Source organism: Pezoporus wallicus, unplaced genomic scaffold, assembly GCF_028554395.1.
Source record: "Pezoporus wallicus isolate ANWC-B61680 ecotype Strahan unplaced genomic scaffold, APGP_CSIRO_Pwel_v1 contig_5418, whole genome shotgun sequence".
In the NCBI taxonomy this organism is placed as follows: Eukaryota; Metazoa; Chordata; class Aves; order Psittaciformes; family Psittacidae; genus Pezoporus; species Pezoporus wallicus.
Window position 1 is genome coordinate 416,296 of NW_026640709.1, and position 18,224 is coordinate 434,519.

Here is an 18,224-nt window from a genome sequence, read left to right on the forward strand (position 1 = left end):
TTCTCTACAGGACAGGAAAGCAGTGTTTTATCTGCACAGTTTAACTTGTAGCAGAGACTCACAGCTGTAATGCCTTTTTTTTCACAGGGACTATATAATAGGACAGCATTAGAGTTCGTAACTAGCACTTCCAGGCTTTGCCCGGAGCTCTTAAGCACAGGTCTAGGATTTACTGCACATTGTGTACCTACTCAGTGTTCATAAGTCACATTATTGCCTCTTGCTCATGACTAATACCAGGTACTATTACTGAACCAACATCTCCAATCCAGTGATGTGCAAACAGTCCAACTATGGGTGATGGCAAGAGCTAATAAACTGGTCTTTGAGAGCAGGTAAGTGTCCTGGGTTCAGCAGTAACAGTCATGTTTCTCCTTCTTGGTAGCTGGTGCAGTGCTGTGTTTTGACTTTCGGCCTGGGAACAGAGCTGATAACAATGATGTTTTGGTTTGGCCAAGGACTTTGTGAGCCTCATGCTCTGCCAGGGAGGAGGGGAAGCCAGGAGGAAGCAGAGACAGGACACCTGACCCAAACTGACCAAAGAGGTATTCCATACCACAGCACGTCATGCCCGGGATGTAACTGGGAGTCAGCTGGAATGGCTGGAAGTCTGCAGGGTTGGAGGAGGTATGGGTCGGTGCTTGGTCGGGCCTGGGGGATGAGTTATCGGTTGGCTGGTGGTGAGGTGTTGTATTCTCTTCCCTTGTTATTTCCTTTATCATTGTTAACATTGGTGGTATCAGTAGTGATTTGTGTTATACCTTAGTTACTAAACTGTTCTTATCTCAACCCGTGGGAGTTGCATTCTTTTTGACTCTCCTTTCCGTCCCTCCGGGAACAGGGGGAGGGCAAGAAGTGGGGGGAAGTGACTGAACGAATTGCCTGACTGGGTTTAAACCACAACAGTAAGACACTGGGCTTCTAAAACAGGAGACATGCACCTACTATCAATGTCAATTGAGTGTCCAGTCTCCAAAAGGTAAGTTGCAAACAGCCACAGCTTTTTTAATCACTGTGCTTCTAGAGACTATTCCAAAAGTTAGCCTTATTCAATTCACTAGTATGTTGCAGGACACAAACAGCTGAATTAGCCTGATAACTAGAAGTGCTAAGCTAGTATAAACAGAAAGATCCCATTTTCTGCATGGTCCATCCCTACAGCCAGCACAGGCTGGCTATCAGGCACTGAAGTACAATGAGAGCTCATGTAGTCTCAACTACTAAGAGATGTCACTGCTTCAGCCAGGAGTCTAGAGCTGTGTAAACTGCCTTCAGTAGCTGTCCTTCTTCCAGACTTGACCACCAAGGCAAGTGACTAAATCCAGCTCCAGCCATACAACTGGCAGGCAAAATTTGTCAGCCCTGTCACAGGACTAAGTTGCCTGGCTGTAGCTCACAGCAGACCAAAGCAACAAGTTCAACACACAGAAGAGGATCAGAAAACACACTCAAACATGGGCTTGGAGACAACCAACAGTATGGATGCAACATAAATGATTGTTTATGGGTTGAAATGACAGGAAGCTGTTACAGCTCAAAAGTACACACATAAGCTTGTTAACTGGCAACAATCTTAACTGAAGCAGTGGCGCTTCTACAGATAGGACAATTTTTAATTTTTTTTTCCATAATTGCTTTATTTTACTTAAAGCTTGTACTTTCCACAAAATCCTGCCAAAAGGCAGCAAGCAATGTAAGAAAGGAAGTACAGTTTTATTAGTGCTTTAAAGTGTAAGGTCAGTAAGTGTTTATGAACTACTGCAGTAGCACAGCCTTCATGAGGCTTTGAGAAACAATTTCATAGTGACCTAAACCCTCAGATTAAAATGTTACAGAAGTTGGCAGACTCTGGAAACTTAAAAAAGTTTATTTTTATCCTGTTTAGTGACTGTGACCAAATTACTGCTTGCTGTCCAGCAAAAGACATAATTTAAAGACAACTATCGAAGAAAAGTTTTAGCCTCAAGCAACAGTAAAAAGAGCTTTCTAAGAGATAAGAGAAGACATTTTTGTCTTTGACGTACAGGATATTTAAGTTGGAACCTAAGTATTTGGGCAGTGTTTTCTCTGTTCAAGTTCATATTCCTTTCCACCATCAAGCACAGAGCACTAGCACTATTACATGTCAAGTTTCAGCACCTACAACTTGAACTCCAAGAGAAAAAAAACTGCTCACAAATTAAAACTGGTGTAAACTTTTATCATGATTCTATCCCTCAATTGACAGCACTGACATAACACTAGCTAGGCTTTTTACTGTTAAGTGCCAAATATATTGTATTGGATTTTCTTGATAAGGTTTTGGTAGCAGGTAGCTTCTGTAAGGTGTAAGGTGGCTTCTATGATAAGCTACTAGAAGCTTCACCCACATGTCCAACAGAGCCAATGCCAGCCGGCTTCACAATGGACCCACCAGTGGCCAAGGCTGAGCCCATCAGCAATGGTGGTAGCACCTCTGGAATAACATGGTTAAGAAGAGGAAAATATTACTGTGGAGGACCAGTTGCAGCCAGAGAAAGAGTGAGAGTATGTGAAAGAAACAGCTCTGCAGACATGAAGGTCACTGAAGGAGGAGGGAGAAGAGGCGCTTCGGGAGCTGGAACAGAGGTTCCCCTGCAGCCCATGGTACACACCACAGTGAGGCAGGCTGTGCCTCTGCAGCACACGGAGGTCCATGGTGGAGCAGGGGATATCACCTGTGGAGGACCTCTCACTGGAGCAGGGGGATGTCCAAAGGAGCTTGTGACCTTGCAGGAAAAGCCCATGCTGGAGCAGGCTCCTGACAGGACCAATGGAAAGAAGAGCCCATGCTGGAGCAGGTTTGCTGCAGGACTTGTGACCCCATACGAGCACCCACGCTGGAGCAGTCTGTTCCTGAGGCCTGCGCATCATGAAGGGACCCACACTGGAGCAGTTCATAATGAACTGCAGCCCATGGGAATGGCTCACATTGGCGAAGTTTGTGAAGGACTGTCTCCCATGGAAGGGACTCCAGGCTGGAGCAGGGAAAGTGTGTGAGGAGTCCTCCCATGAGGAGAAAAGAGCAGCAGAGAACATGTGATGAACTGACGGCAACACCCATTTCCATCCCCTGCCTTGCTGAGGGGGAGAAGGCAGAGAAACTGAAAGTAGAGATAAGAAGGGGGCGGAGGGAAGGTGCTCTTAAGATTTGGTTTTATTTCTCATTAATATTAACCAAATGAGAGCAGGATAAACTAATTTCCTCCAGCTGAGTCTGTTTTGCCCATGATGCTAACTGGTGAGTGATCACTCCCTGTCCTTATCTCAGCCTGTGAGCCTCTCCTGATATATTCTCTCCTCTGTCCAGTTGAAGAGGGGAGAGATAGAGCAGTGTTGGTGGGCACCTGTTGTCCAGCCAAGGTTAACCCACCACACATGCTCTCATCAGGGAATCAAAGCATGGGGGTTTGTCCATATCCAAGGGTGCAGAACACTAGATCCAGATGCTATATAGATGCTCCTATGAGTTTCCCAAGTTGAAGTCTGTGGGGAGTTACAAAATCTGGCAACTCCTCTTTCGGAATTTAGCACCAGGACTAGTAATAGTACTTCTTCCCATTAACTGTGTGCTCTCTTCCCCTTCCAAAGAGGGAAAATTAAAAGCCAGCCCCTAGGTTTGGCTGCAACAGCATTGCAATGCCATGCCAGATTTTTAGAGGCTCCTTAAGGAGCCATAACCAGCAGAAATTAATAGCATGTAGGTGCTCAAGTTCCTGTGGGATTTAGCACACATCACCCACCCAACTCACTGCCAGAGAACTCCCATCAGTACCCTGTGATCTAAAGCTTCAGTAGTTCGTAGAATCCCAAAGCACTTCTTAAGTAAGGTGATCAGGCCTTCCCTTACTATGGAAGTCACACAAATGTCTGCAAAGCAGCTATTCACAATCAGCACAGAACCACAGTACTCTAGAAACAGAAGCACTCATATGGAAAAAAGAAAAAACAGAACAGCACAATCAATACTGAAATCTACATTCATGTGGGAACAGAACCTGAAAGTACTCAGCCAATCTGATGCTACATCTTCAAAATATTAACAACACTGAGAGTGTGTTAGACTACAGCATTTGCGTATAGGTGCATTGGTACCTTTTGCAGCAAAACCATACACAACCTCTACAAGATATCCACGCTGCCTCAAAAAGAACTGAAACAGCTGACTTCAGGGCACAACCAGTTTGACTGATGTGTGAACTCCATCTTGGTGGTACTTCCAGAAGCAGAGACACATCATTGCTGACTCTACTGGAGGCTTTCAAGACAGCACTGATTCTTCAGCCTGTAGACCAACAGTGTAGAACCTCACCCAATCGGCTGCATTGGGTTTGTGTGGCAAGGTTTTGGTAGCAGCATGGTGCAGAGGTGGCCTTTGTGAGAAGGCAGTGACTGTCCTGTGCTGGACACAGCTGGTTCCACAACACACCCACTGCAGACCGAAGTTAAACCCATCAGCCAAGATGACGATGCCTCCGGAAACATACTTAAAAGGCAGAATGTCACATGGCAGGGGGGAAGTGAGAAGCCACAGTACCAAAAAAAGTCAGAGAAAGAGGTGCTCTAGATGCCAAAACAGAGATTGCTCGGTAGCCTGCCAAAGAGACCATGGTGGAGCAGGCCTATAGAGGGGATGCCACAGCAGAGCAGCTGGATATTTCCTGAAGGAACCTGGAGCCCACAATGCAGCAGATTTTTCTGGAAGATTTTAGTCCATGGGAAAGACCCATGCTGGACCAGGGGAAGAAGTGAGGAGGCTTTGGCAGCTGCGCAAGGTCAGCCAGCCACACCAGCAAAAAGAAAAGAAGAAACCCTTTTAATTTGCAGATTTCAGGCACCATTCTCACACTTTAGCTAAGAACTGCCCATGCCATTTGGTCCTGTGGATGACTTAGTGCCATCTTGCTTGTCATTAGAGGTGACTGTAGCATAAGCAAGACCTAAGAAATACAGGGATTGTTTGAAATCTAGAAAGGAAGCTTTCCCTAGCATAAACAAATAAAACAGCAATTAAAGCAACCAAAGGAAGGAATGGGGAATTAAGTGAATGCAAATGATTAATTACAGTTCTGTTCAATCTTGTCATGTTGACTGACAGCAAATCGGAGGTTCTGAGCTCTCCCATCTTTCCAGGAGAACTGTTGACCTTTCAGACTGATAAAGAAACATCTGCCTTTTGTTTTTCTTTTCTACCCTAAGAGCTCATAGTGCAATTACCGGAGTGAATTCCAAGCTTCAGCTAAGGCAGACACTTGCCAGTTATTTATTCAGCCCTCCACAACTGCTTCTTTAGTAGGTTAGAGTATTTTTGAATCACAGCCATTTGAGTTTTAAAATGGGATGACTTTATAATCTCACTCAGTTTCTACAGAGACTTTCCCCCAAAGGCGAAATCACACTTAAAGGGAAGCTTCCTACAAAGTTAGGCTCACCGTCTGAAAGCAGTAGGTCCAACTAAAACTGTTCAAGCTGAGCAGCCTCCGCATACAGCCCTAGATTTAACATAGATGTTGCCCCATAACACATCTAGAATATTTCCAAAAGCCAGATGTACATTTTAACCATCATCAGTTGATAACAAGATGACATAAGTACCAGCAGCTTTCTCCCCAGAAAGTAACCTAACACAGAGGCACGTGTCTTCCTAAGGTAAAGGGAAATTTCCTGGTGCTTCCCCCTTCATTTCAGGGATCTAGAGCCCCAAGCCACATGCTCAAGATTAATAAAAAGCCAGAAAGCAGCTTGACAAGAGTTTCAGTTAGAGTTGATACTGCAACCACAGCAAAAACAAGGACAGATCTGGGGAATGAGAAAGAAGAAAGTACTTCCTACTCTTTGGGAAACAAATTCTTCCTCAGATCCTATCCCCTGCCTATAAGAGGTTTGCTCTATTCAGAGTTAGCAAATCCTACTGCAATTTAGTACAGGGCATTAATTAAGCAAGCTTCATTGATGTCAGCATTTACTAACTTAAGACAGCATTCGTATCTTGCTGAATCCAGTAGTGACTTCATTCAGTTGCTTTATGTAAACAACACCAAGCACTGGTGTCAATCACCTCACAACAGAACAGATGCCAAGAGAGTCTTGTATTTTTACATCAGCATCTGCTGGGGAAACAAAAGCCACTAGCATGTCCCACTAAAGCAATTTTAGATAAGTATGGTTCTACCCATCTGAACACTGGCATGAGATTTAACAAGATTATCGTTTCTCACTTGATCCTAATTGGTTGCCTTAGGAAATGCATGGATATGTATGAACATTAGTCAGCTATGAAGTGAAGAGTTTACACACTCGGCTTAAGTTGTTTGTAGTAATCCCTAGGTTCGCTTTCTAATAAATACTAACCAGAGTCAAGCCAAAGATAACGCCCTACTTTGTCCTCTTAATCTGAGGTGACCTCATCATGTCTATCATCAGCCTTCTGGCACTTCCTGAGTAGAAGTGCTTGTATTCTCCATGGTTTCAAGCAAGGTGAAGAAAAGGAAAGAGAAGTGAAAATCATCTTTAGCTTTTGCTCTGACATGCTGCACTTAATCACTGCACTGAAAGGTTGGCTACATCTCTACACCTGAGAGGAGTTTATCAAAGCTGAACAAACTGAAGGAAAGCATGTCAGGTGGAAAATATATGTACAGTTTAACTTGATTTACCTGTCCCAGTGATTTCCAAAGAAAAACATGAATTCCTGAAGTTGGACTCATCTTTGCCAGGAGGAAGGCTTCAGGTAGGGTTCAGCGAGAACTACCAAGTTCAGAACTGTTCTCCCATTCTCCCTGCCCTTCCTGAAGGGAGGACACAGGGTACACATCTCTGTGGGTATGGAGCATAGTTTGACAGAAGTCTGGACATAAGCAAAAAAGCTAGTCAGAAGCTTTTCATCTATAGCTATTCTCAAAGTGAGACTATCAGTGGGCAAGTTAAGTTGGAAGTAATTTTAGTGGAGACTCCCCACTTAAGGTCCGATGTGGACATTTTCTTAAGAAAAGCAGTAATGAGCTAAGAGTTGTATGGGACACCTGAGAAGGTATCAAGTTTAGCAGTAAGAACAGTTACTGTGATACGAGATCTTCCTTTTTCTAGTGTAGGGAAAAAGAGATATGCCTTTGGAACTCAATATTCTTTGCTACAGAGAAAAACCTGATGACAGCTAAAGTTTCTTGTGGTTTTTAAAGTTTCAATTAAAATCAAATCTTTCTCTTCACAAACTGCATGGGATCTTCCTACTGAACTCTTCCCATCTATTCTGGCGCTCCTGAGCAGGGCAGAGGAGGAAGTCCCTGGGCTAGGTGAAGCGGCTGTGGAAGCTTTTTTGGTTTTAGTTTGTCCTCATGCCAGCAGAACTAGAAGTACATCTTGGAGACTCAAGTAAATTCTTAGGGTTCCAAAAGGAAACTTAAAAACTTCATTTACTTCTGACGCTCACCAGCTATTCAAGCTAGATCAGAGTCTCAAATCTGTGGGCTTAAGATGTGTTGTCATACAACTAGGTCAATCCAGAGATGCTAAAAGGCAGGTTTTAAGAGCAGTCAAATTTACACAAGTGTGGTAGGTTTTTTCCTCCCACTCAGTTCCAACTTCAGCACCAAAAAACACTGGTGTTCTAGAAAGCATTACTTTTACAGAGTTTCTCTGAAGTTCATACTATAGGCAAAGCTTTATTTGGAAGCTGGGACTGATGGTGTTTTTTGGGGGGGTTTTAAGTTACTTTCACATAAGAACCACACAGACATGAATCAGGATAGCTTCATCCTTTTAAGATAAGGGCTAACATAACTACATTACAGATGTACATCAACAGATTTTACAAACAGAGCAGATGAGTTAAGGTGCTTTGTCCTATGGGTGCTTTTACATCCAGAATAGAAATCTGCAACCCATACACTCCAGTATGTTGATGAGCAACAGCTAATTTCAGTTCCAATACTGTTGCCAAAGTGCTTCAGGTAAAGAAGCACTTCTTTTGTGGTAAAGAAAGGCACAATTTCTTTCTGTTCCAAATCCAGCTGGTCTGGAACTCCCTTAAGTATCTAGCATTCACAGTAAAAATCCTGAAATTCAGATAGTCTCATTGACAACAGAGGACAAAGACAAGAAAAGCATCAGCAGCCCTAGTTTCACACTGATTGATTCCCACTCCCCATCCTGTTTATCCTCAAAAGGCACCTATACTAGTGACAACATGGCAAAAGTTGACTAGTTACTTAAAGCTCCATCAGCCACCTTAAATGTAATCCTGATTTTCAGGGTGTTGAAGTTGAGGGGAGTTCCTGCAGTTAGAGTTGAACAAACCTGCAAGTTTTAAGGGCAGTAGCTTAGGTGACACTAAGTCCAGCAGAATACAAATTTTTTCTGCCAACACACTTGTTATTTTCAGGGGAAGTGAGGAGAGGACAGAACCTGGCAACCTTGGAAAACTTAAGTCTTTAACAGATCCAGGCAGTAACACCAGAGCACTCTGGATCTAACTGGCCTGCCTCAATTTAAGAGTCCTTCACTTAAAAAGGAAAACCACCACCAAGTTGGAACATAAGGCACTTTCAGGGTTCACTGTGAAGAGAATGCTCCCCTCCCTGGAAGCTCCTAAAGATGAGCATCCAAAAAAATTAATTTAGGCTGACATACTTCCAGACAATGGGTTTAACCATCATTAATACACTATTACCGAAGTATGTTTATGTCCATCTTATTAATGTCTGTAGAAATTGCAGCAACTGCTCCTTCTACAGTTCAGGTTTAAACTAGGAAGAGTAAAATGAGTGAAAGACCAATTACTGCCACCAAGAGAACATCCTTTCTCAATGCAGCAGAGTATCACTGGCTCTACAGAGCACCTAACAAGTTGAAGCTCTGACTTTCAATCCTGCACCTAAAGGTATGATTCCTGCTCCTAAAAATGCTGGCTGTACCTGGGTAATAGTACAGTTGTAAAGATAGCTTATAGACACTGATGATATAGGAGGAATACTGGTAGCAACCCTGATAAAAATTCATAGCAAATTCCTTCAACACTTACCTTCTTATGGAAAGCAAGAGCCATTCATTAGGAAGCACAGCCACCATTGAAGTATTTTTCTTCCACCATTAGGTATTATCTATTCAAATAAGCAGTTGCCACTTTGCCAGCACTTCAGATTTTACCTAGAAAGTGCAGGATGGCATCTCTGGAGTAACCTGAGGTCTTTGGGTACAGCATCATTCTCTTACAGTCAAGAATTAAATCTGTAGACTTGTACACATGAGCAGTGTACTTAAGATATCTCATGGCAATTGCTTTCAGAAGCAGGATAAGTTAAGCTCCAGCACGGTAGATTTTTGCACCTTGCATATTTTTCAGGACTATTTCAGATGGATTGCATCTGAGGGCAAATACCACCAGCAGCAGCACCAAGAATCCAATTGGCTACAGTTTACCATAACAGCAGGAAGATATGGCTGCATTGCTGCCTTACATCAGATTCCTTACCTGACAGAACTCCAAAGCCTTGGAGGTAGATATTGGTATTGGTTTTAAGTTTAAAGGGTGCAAGAAGTTCTTCCAGATTCACAGATTTTTAGATTAAGACACAGAAATGGAAACAATAGCAGGCAGTGTCTAGAATTGTGTAGCAAAAAAGCCATGTTCATTGCATGAACAGCCCAGTTCATTTTATACGTTATCAGTCTCATGGACTTCAGTCTTAGAAGTACTTTGTCTCCACTAAGACAGAGAAATGTACACATTAAAACTCACCTTTCACTTACAAGTTTGGAGCAGATTACCCTCTAGTGTTCCAGATACATGCACATTTTTAAAAGCTACTTTTGTACACAGCTTATCTACTTTTGCAACACCTGCCTGCTCATTTTTAAAAGCAGAGGAATAAGCCAAATGCAAACCAAGAGTTACCGCCCTTACACATGGTAACTCAACCAGAATCAGAAGTAGCTACTTGGCTCAGACTCAAACCCCTTTATCTGGCCAGTATCCACAAACTCTAACTCATTTAATATTCTCCACTTGGAAATTATAACCAAGAGCTTCTGGCTTTTTAGTTCTTAACTTGCACCTCATTCCACCAAGTATTTGTGTAAGCCTAAGTGTAGATTGCATGTAAATCTGCTTCAAAGAAATGGGAAGAGAAGTGGTTTGATGTACCAGCTAGAGTAGGTTCTTTAATCTTCCTGTAACTGAACTATCATGCTACTGATACTGCAACAAGAGATTATCATCCTATCTGCTTCTGCCTAGTGTGTATCTGGTACACACAGAAGCAAGATCTAGAGATAGTGTACATCTGGACACCTCTCCTAGGCATGTGTCCTTGTTGTACTTGAAAGGATACCATTACCTTTACCAGGTTTAGCACCTAAGGATGCTTCCTTCTCTGTTTGATTTCTGGTTCACTCTCCCTCTATATCAGAGGTAACCACGCTGCTGCTTCTGCAGCCCAAGAAGCAGCCATGAGTCCACTCAGTTTCAATACAGCCATAGAACACAAGATAGTTACCTTTACATTAAGGCTGCATTGTTTTAATTTGCTGGAGTGTCAAACCTTAAAGTATTAGAATTGCAACTGAAGGATCAAATTATCTCATATTTCAGATTCTCTGTATAACCAAAGAACAAGTTCCTAACCCAGAATTCTGGAACTCCACAAGAGTACAGAACAAGCACTATTCCATGCATCAAAACAAGCCTAAGTATAGCAGCTAAGCTTGTGAGTAGACTCTTCTCAACAGAAAGCAGAGTATGGCTTCCCCATGCAATTTAAGTGATTGATCTCAACCACAGAACAGGGAAGAGAGCAGGGATGGACAAAATTTTCCACATCCCTTCCAGTCTATAACCTAGCTAATACAGAGGACTGGTAGCCAAGAGAAACTCTGAAACAGAATCTGCCCACTAAGTCTTTGGAAGCTCTTCTCTCTATTTGAGGATCGGCACTTCCCTCAGGATACAGTTCCAAGTATCATTATCTGGACCAGTGGCCAAGAAAAACCCAGGAAAGCAAGTTATTTCATCGGTCTTACTTCCCCATCTTCCTTATTCCTATGCACCTTCCCTTGTGTACTTCCTAACATTCTTTCCATCAAAAGCTCACCCACGAGTAAGCCCTCACCTTTATCACCAATTCAACCCCAGCTTGAAGCAAATATCTCAGTGGCAGAACACCAGTCTTCTTCCACCCTGAAAAAGGTGAAGTTACATTCTTTCACTTTGCCACAGGACTCAGAATAGGAAAAATATTAGGCTAATGCTCCTCTAAAATTAAATTTGATCCAGTACTAGACCGACAAGGGCTATCATTTAGTCTCCTGGGCCAGTCTCAATAAATTCAGTTTATGCCTTGCACAGAAAGAATGGTGCATGCATACAGTTTGCTTCTTCCCCCTTAGCCACTCCAAGTCAGTATTTGGGGCAAGACAACCAGTTTGCAGAACCATGACACATGGTCTGAGTCTGTACTCAGGTACTGAGCAGCATGGTACTCTGTGACACTCACCCATATATTATTGCACTGCTCACATCCATTCACGTTCTTCATCCAGAGGCAGTAGTCTCCTCAGGAACTCCAGCTCCAGCCCAGGAGAAGAGTCTGGGTGTCCATGGAAGAGGAAGTTATCTGCCTACACACAGCAGTTTCTGTATGGCTTCCTTCACCTGCATGGAAGAGTCTGCCAGCAGCACTGGTGGGCAGCTTGTCTAGGCTTTGCTGCCAGACTTCACTCAACAAAGCCCTGAGCCAACCTTTAATGATACAGCCTCTGTTCCTATAGAAACCAGTGTTATGTTCCCATCTCTAGGCACAGGCCTTGAGGGGAAGCATCTAAGCTTGCTCTCATTTCACACCTACCATTCACTTCCCCACTGCATAGCTACGTGCCACCCCAAATGAGAACACCTGTCAGTGGGCCCTCAAAAGCAGCTGGCTCAGACACAAGCCAGTGGGAGGCAAAAATGCACAAACCCAACACGCAGGCTTGTCCTCCCAAGCAGGCTACAGCCAGAAGACTGCCAGGGAAGAGTCTGACAGTGTTTATGGAAGGTTATGGGGGCTTCTAGGCCACTGGTCTGAGAACAAGAATACAACTGGCTGAGAGAATCCAGCACTAGAAACATCTGGCAGGACAGCCTTCCACCAAGGCTGTTACTGCAGGCTGCCATTGGCAGTAAAGGCATCACACAGAGAAAGCTTCATGGGATTCATATGTTAGCTGCTGAACACAAATACTAACCTCTCAAGTGAGCCAGTCAGAAGAGGGAGACAGTTACATACCACATTCATCACATCGTGTAAGCAAGTACCTCACACTGACCTCAAACCTTACCCAGAAAAGTTCCAGCGCAGAAGCGACGCACCCACAGCAATGGTAGCCTTCAGTGTTGGGGCAAAAACTTCACAAATGGAAGTGTTTCTCATAAACAAGCATAGGAAGCCTAAAGCCCTACCAATGCAAGGACAGTAGTTAAAGTTGTAACACAACAAAAAGTAGGTTTCATAGTTCAAGTTGCAAGTTATAACATCTGCTTCTCTGCCAGAACCTCACTTGATGACCAAGCAGTGAACTACCACCTCTGCACACCAAACTTGACTCAAGGTCTGCTGTGCCACCAAGTCCCTGGATGTTGCATCAGCACCAGGGACCTCATGGCAGCTGCTGGAGGGCTCTGACAGGAAACCATCATGCTGTCACACAGAGACAGTGTGACAGTCAGCACAACAGCCTTCGGGGATTAGCTTCAGTTTCACCTGCATTGCTTCCATGTTTAGATTTTAATCTGAGCATGAAGTTTATTATGCAACACTTCACTACACTGTCAGATGTGCCAGCCCCAGAAGAGCTGGGGATTCAGCAGCCAAGCAGGAGACAAATGGGGTTTTGTTTGTTTGGTTTTTTTTTTGACATAGTAATGTCACAATTAGTTTGAGATGGCAGGATAAGAACATCTAAGATGTTTAAACAGCAGTATTAATATTTCAGAGCTACTATACCGCTGAAATGAAGTTTACAGTCATCTTACCAATTGCTTCAGGCCATCTGGAAATGAAAGATGCCAAGACAGCATCTGCTCTGCATTGATGGCAGTGAAGATTACCTTAGCACATGACTAGTGCTAGAAACTTGAAAACTAGTCCAAGAGGTTATCACTGTAGGTGTTCCACCAACTAAACAGCTTGCTGCCACCACCAGCAGAAATACGCAAGTAGTTTCCTTCTCTGTAACAGTTCTTTTGGTGGCCAGAAATCTTTCATTAGCAGCAGATCATCATTAACATGAGTGAGATATTCTCATAGCCAACACAGAAGCTCAGGCAGTTAAAACACCAACTCTAAGACTACACAGAGCAAGTTGGATCCTATAGTGTTTTTCCCATTTAGAACAGGACCCACTATTTCAATACTAATGTATTGTAATAATGTTTTAATAATTTGCCATACAAGAATTAATGCCTTTCCTCAACACAGTTGAATAATGTATAAAAAGAAAGATCAGTTTCTCTGGTATGTATTAAAGAATTCAGCTGTCTAACATTCAAGGTTTAAGTAGAAACAAGGAGAAAGAGAAATAATTAGCATAGCTCTACGTACAATTAGAGCTTCCATTTAAGCAAGAACATCTCTCACTGAACTAAAACAGTGTATCTGTAACCAAAAGCTCTTTGCCATAGAGTAACAGATCTGCCCTGTTAGGGGATGCTTTTCTAAAGACTTGCATTTGGGTACTTATCCTTCATTAAAATAAATCTCACCAACAGTAAGGTAGTCTAAAACATTAAAGTGCGGCAGATTTTACTTAGCAGTATAGACTTTTGCAATGCAGAGTGATAATAAAGCTCAAACCAAGAAACAAAAATGAGTCACTGAAAACCTAAGTTTTACTTATCTGCTCTAGATCTCCTTCATATGAAGCCCTCTGCTTTATATTTTTATCTTAAGTCTTTTTCCAATTTCTTCCCACCATGAAGAACAATCTCCCTAATTTTAACAGAGCATGTGTAAAGACATCTGCTTTGTGGAAATCTCTGTGCAGGGCTGCAGTGATAACGTACAGCAGAACACAGGTGCCTTGACCCAAGCTGCAATGCTGCTTTGCTCCTCCATAGGGAATGGCAAAGCTGCAGGAGCCTTTTCAGCACTTTTGTCATAGTTCTTATTTGGGGTTCTAACTAGTAGCAGAGAATTCCCATTGCTCTGTGGCACTCCAGTTTATGCACTGGAATCTGCGGGTATCTTCATAGTTTTACTATCTACTACCTTCCCTTTACAACAGCTCTGAAGTGGAAGGTCCCTCCATCTCCAACCAGCATGCATTTCAAGGAGGGATATGGCACATTTCCACGCATGAAACTAGGAAGACAGTTATAGTGACTGCCCTTCCCTCCCATTTCTTAGTCCTCTGCAGTCACTGCAAGGTACATATCCCAAATCTTCCAAAAATCCAAGCCAGTTCCTAGTACAGCTTTTCACTGCTGCAGTCCTGTTCTGTTCCTTCTGCAAGCACCATTTTCCTATACTAATATTTGTCATTACTACCAACAACAGTTCTCTGCCATAAATAGAGCAAGTTCATAATGGCCAGGCATTATACTCAAAAGGCAGGGGCACTACAGAGATCTATCTTTCTGAACTAGAAAGACAAAGGTCACGATTTATTGTTTGGCTGGGGGCAGGGGGGGGGACAGAGCTTAATGGCAAAATATTTAATCTGCTATGCAAGAATATTGCTCAAATGCACCACACAGTCAGAGGTGCAAGAGCCAGCCCAGTCAAGGTCCCCATCTATCACTTTGGGGTCAAGGAGGGGAAACAGCAAGACCTGGCTTGTCACACAACTCCAGATTTCATGCTAGCAGAGGCACGCAACAATAGAAAATGAATTGAAAGCAAAGCCTGATTATCTCTTTCCAGAAGGCCACATCCTTCAGACAGGCATTTTCCAGGTATAATCAGTTGATTGCTTCCACAGTCCTCTTTAGACCTACAAGAGTAGAAATGACCTAGCAATTGTGAAACATAGCAGAAGCTTTTCTAGAGTGTATCAAGTGAGAAAAGGAGTCACAAAACAGCCCTGGGCTTCCAAGTTATTTCTAGGACATCCATGATATTAGACTTAATATGGAGCTTTACTTAGGACAGCTGTTATTAACTGTCAGAGGGCCACAGCATAGGTACAAAAGCCAGATGTTTCCTACAGGTCACTCATGCTTCCAAGTCTAAGGGATTCATGTCACTGCTCGTAGGTTTACTGTAACAGGAAACACGTTTGTACATCTTCTGAGTGACTGAAGTACCCCAGCAGGCCAGTAGATACAACTGCACTTGTAGTCTACCTCAGTATTTAAGTAATCAGCTTGAGCTAGCTCACTTTATCCAAAAGTTTGATCCCTTGTTGTCACAGGAGATCTAGATATACTTATTTCTCTTCAATACCCTTATTTTTTCATCATTTTTTGCAAACAGTAGCAAGCCATACTCCCCTGCCTATGCATTCAGTGACAACGCTGGCTGCCCAGCTTATCAGCAACACTGCAGAAGTAAGGGAGAAATGCAAGGAGAAAGATCAAGAAGCTGCTTTAAGTGTTGTTGATGCTCATTTAAACTCATTGAGTAGGATAAAACACCGCTGTTCACCTTTAAAAGCATTTCAGCTTGCAGAAATTGTAGTTCTAGTGCTTACCATGAGGAAAAGTCTGAAACCATAAACATCATACTTAGCAATTGAAAACCCAGAGGATCAGACCCCAAAACCCCAACACTGACAACCACCCCCCCTCCAATCCAGGGAAGGTTCCTGACAAGAACAGATTCTGGGCCACAAGTCAGCATCAGAAACACTGGTGTAACTTGGTAATAGTCATAAAAATTGAATAATAAAGGATTTCCTTGTGTACATTTGAACCTAAAGTATGGCACCTTTATACTAGCAACAACTTTACTGGCAATGTCTAATCACTAGAGGAGATTAATCTTAGGGGCTTATCATACCAGTCAACATGGTTGCAAATGAGTAAACCATACTCCCCACCTTCACATGCACTTAAGAATGACACTTAGAAGGGAGAGAAGACAGGCTTCACGAGTTAAACATTGTGGAAGTTCACAGCTTTTCATTTAAGAGCTCTTAAGTTAAAACTTTAAGAAGGTAAAACTTTAAGGCACACCCTTCTACGTAACTGTAGACATTGACACTCACAGCTGATATTCTCCCCCAGTCACAAAGGGAGAAAGAGCAAAGTCAGTTCACTTACTTCAAGTAAAAAGTACATCAGTAGTCCTCTGTATTTGGTTTTCCACTCTCCTGAAGTAGCTCTCATTCCAAAGACGACACAGCACAGGGAGCAATTAAACTGCCTTGTAAAGTACAGTATATAAAAACAGCATACATGGAAACTGTTTGATAGACAGGCTTATTGTGCAATTATGCACTGCCAACAGGATTTTTTTATTTTGTTCTTTGTTTCAGTTGCTCTTCATTAAAGCACTTGGATGCCAGTGCTGGTAAGGGGCCATAGTCATACAGCCAGACTCTTACTTACCACCTCAAAGCTCCTCTCTATCTGGCATCATGCCAGCTTTGAGGTTTGATATCGGATAATGCAGATGCATGCATAAGCACCCCTATGTTTCTCCATCTTTTACAACAGGTCTCCAAGAGTTTATGGCACACACTAGTTCTGATCTGCCACATTCTAACAGTTGCTGTTACACATCTGGCTATAAAAGAGGCTGCACAGCACAGCTGAACACAGGGACACCAGTGCAGCCAGTACACTTTCCATAGCTCTGAGAAGCATTTAATAACCAGCATGGTCAAACAGCACTTCTATTAAAGAACTGTAACATTGCACTAAAGTCCCTTATTGTTATACTTCGGCTGAGTAGAGACTCCAAAGACTCCTGGTCTTGCCCAACAATGGTGTAAGTTAATTAGGTACATTTCATAGCGTTTCAGACTGATGGGTTAAGAATGCACATGGTCAATGCATCCAACACGCCTGCAGAGAGATCAAGTTTTTCCGCTTACCCAGAGCTGTGCTTTTATTGCAGCATTGGCTGAAGAACAGCTACTGTTTTGCAGCTTTATAATTGAAAGCTCTTGTGCTCCTCTGTCGTGGTGCTGCAGCGGTAACATTAGCTCACTGGGAGGACCATATTTAGAAAAGATGTTGGGTTCTCCCCCAGAGCAATGTAATAGTTGGGTAAGTGAAATTAACAGCCCCAGTAAGTCAAACACTGTCAGATTAAAAAAGCAGAGCTAGACTCCTACGGGGAGAAGTCTGGGCTGAAGGCATCCAGCTTTATTGCTGGGACTCATTTAATCCCTACTTGAGAACATAAAAAAAAAGGAAAGTCCTAAAGCTATGTGCTGGGAACAGGGGCTACATCAAATGCAAGACCAGCAACATAAAAACACACCCTCCTTTTTTACCCCTGCAGTAAATACCAACAAGTCGCTCCGGTGCGGACCCTTCGTGCAGTCCGCTGGCACCCGGCTCCGACCGAGCGGGGAGGCCCCTGCAAGGGTCCGCGTCCACGGAAGCCGGTCCGGGGCGCACCCGGGGCTTCACCTGCGGCGCTGACAGTGCGCGGGGCGGGCGCAGGACAACCTGCCGCGGCGGGGCAGCCCCGCCGCCCTCACTTACCCGAGGCCCAGTGGCTCGGTGGCCGCGACCCTGAGGCAGATGCACGAGCAGCAGCGCCAGCAGGAACGGGCGAGCCCCCGCACAGCGCCAGGCCCGCGACACCATCGTCCCTCGGTGCGGCAACAGCGGGACAGCGGCAGGGTTTTGCGTCCACCGCAGACAGCTCTCCCGGGCAGCCGCTCCTCGGCCCGGCAGTGGCGTGTCCGTTGGCGGGCGGCGAGCACGGTGCCCCCGGCCCACTCGGGTGTCTCTGCCCTCTCCCGCCGCGGCAGGTTACCCGCCTCGGCCATGGGGATGCCCGTTATAAAGCCGGGGCGGGGCGGGGCCCGGCGCCACTGACTGCTGCGCGGACCTATCTAAGCGCGGCCGCTGCTGGCCGCAGCCAATGGCGGGGAGGCAGGGCCATCCGCCCCGCCCCGCCCTGCCAGCGCTCCCGGGCGTGAGGCAGGCGGCGCAGGTTGGCCCCGGGCGGCGCGGTGGTGCCGGCTGTCCAGAGAGTGGGGGGGACTCTTTCCGCGTGTCTGCGGCACCTGGAGCGTCCGCTGCTCCGGTCCTTCACCGGCTGACGGGGTGC

The 18,224-nt window shown here is 44.3% G+C and overlaps 1 protein-coding gene across 7 annotated transcripts in view; it reads right to left on the reverse strand.

Annotated features, from left to right (window-relative positions):
• SMOC1 (SPARC related modular calcium binding 1) overlaps positions 1 to 17,780 on the reverse strand; it is a 138,510-nt gene extending 120,730 nt beyond the window's left edge. For 6 of the 7 annotated variants that reach the window (XM_057420125.1, XM_057420121.1, XM_057420124.1 and 3 more), the window contains exon 1: positions 17,651 to 17,780. In XM_057420125.1, coding sequence (XP_057276108.1) covers positions 17,651 to 17,755 — 105 coding nt within the window. In that variant the 5' untranslated portion in view covers positions 17,756 to 17,780. Of the gene's footprint in view, positions 1 to 16,255; positions 17,421 to 17,650 lie in introns of those variants that run through there. The other variant, XM_057420122.1, reaches the window with a different exon arrangement.
• Positions 17,781 to 18,224: the final 444 nt, after the last annotated feature.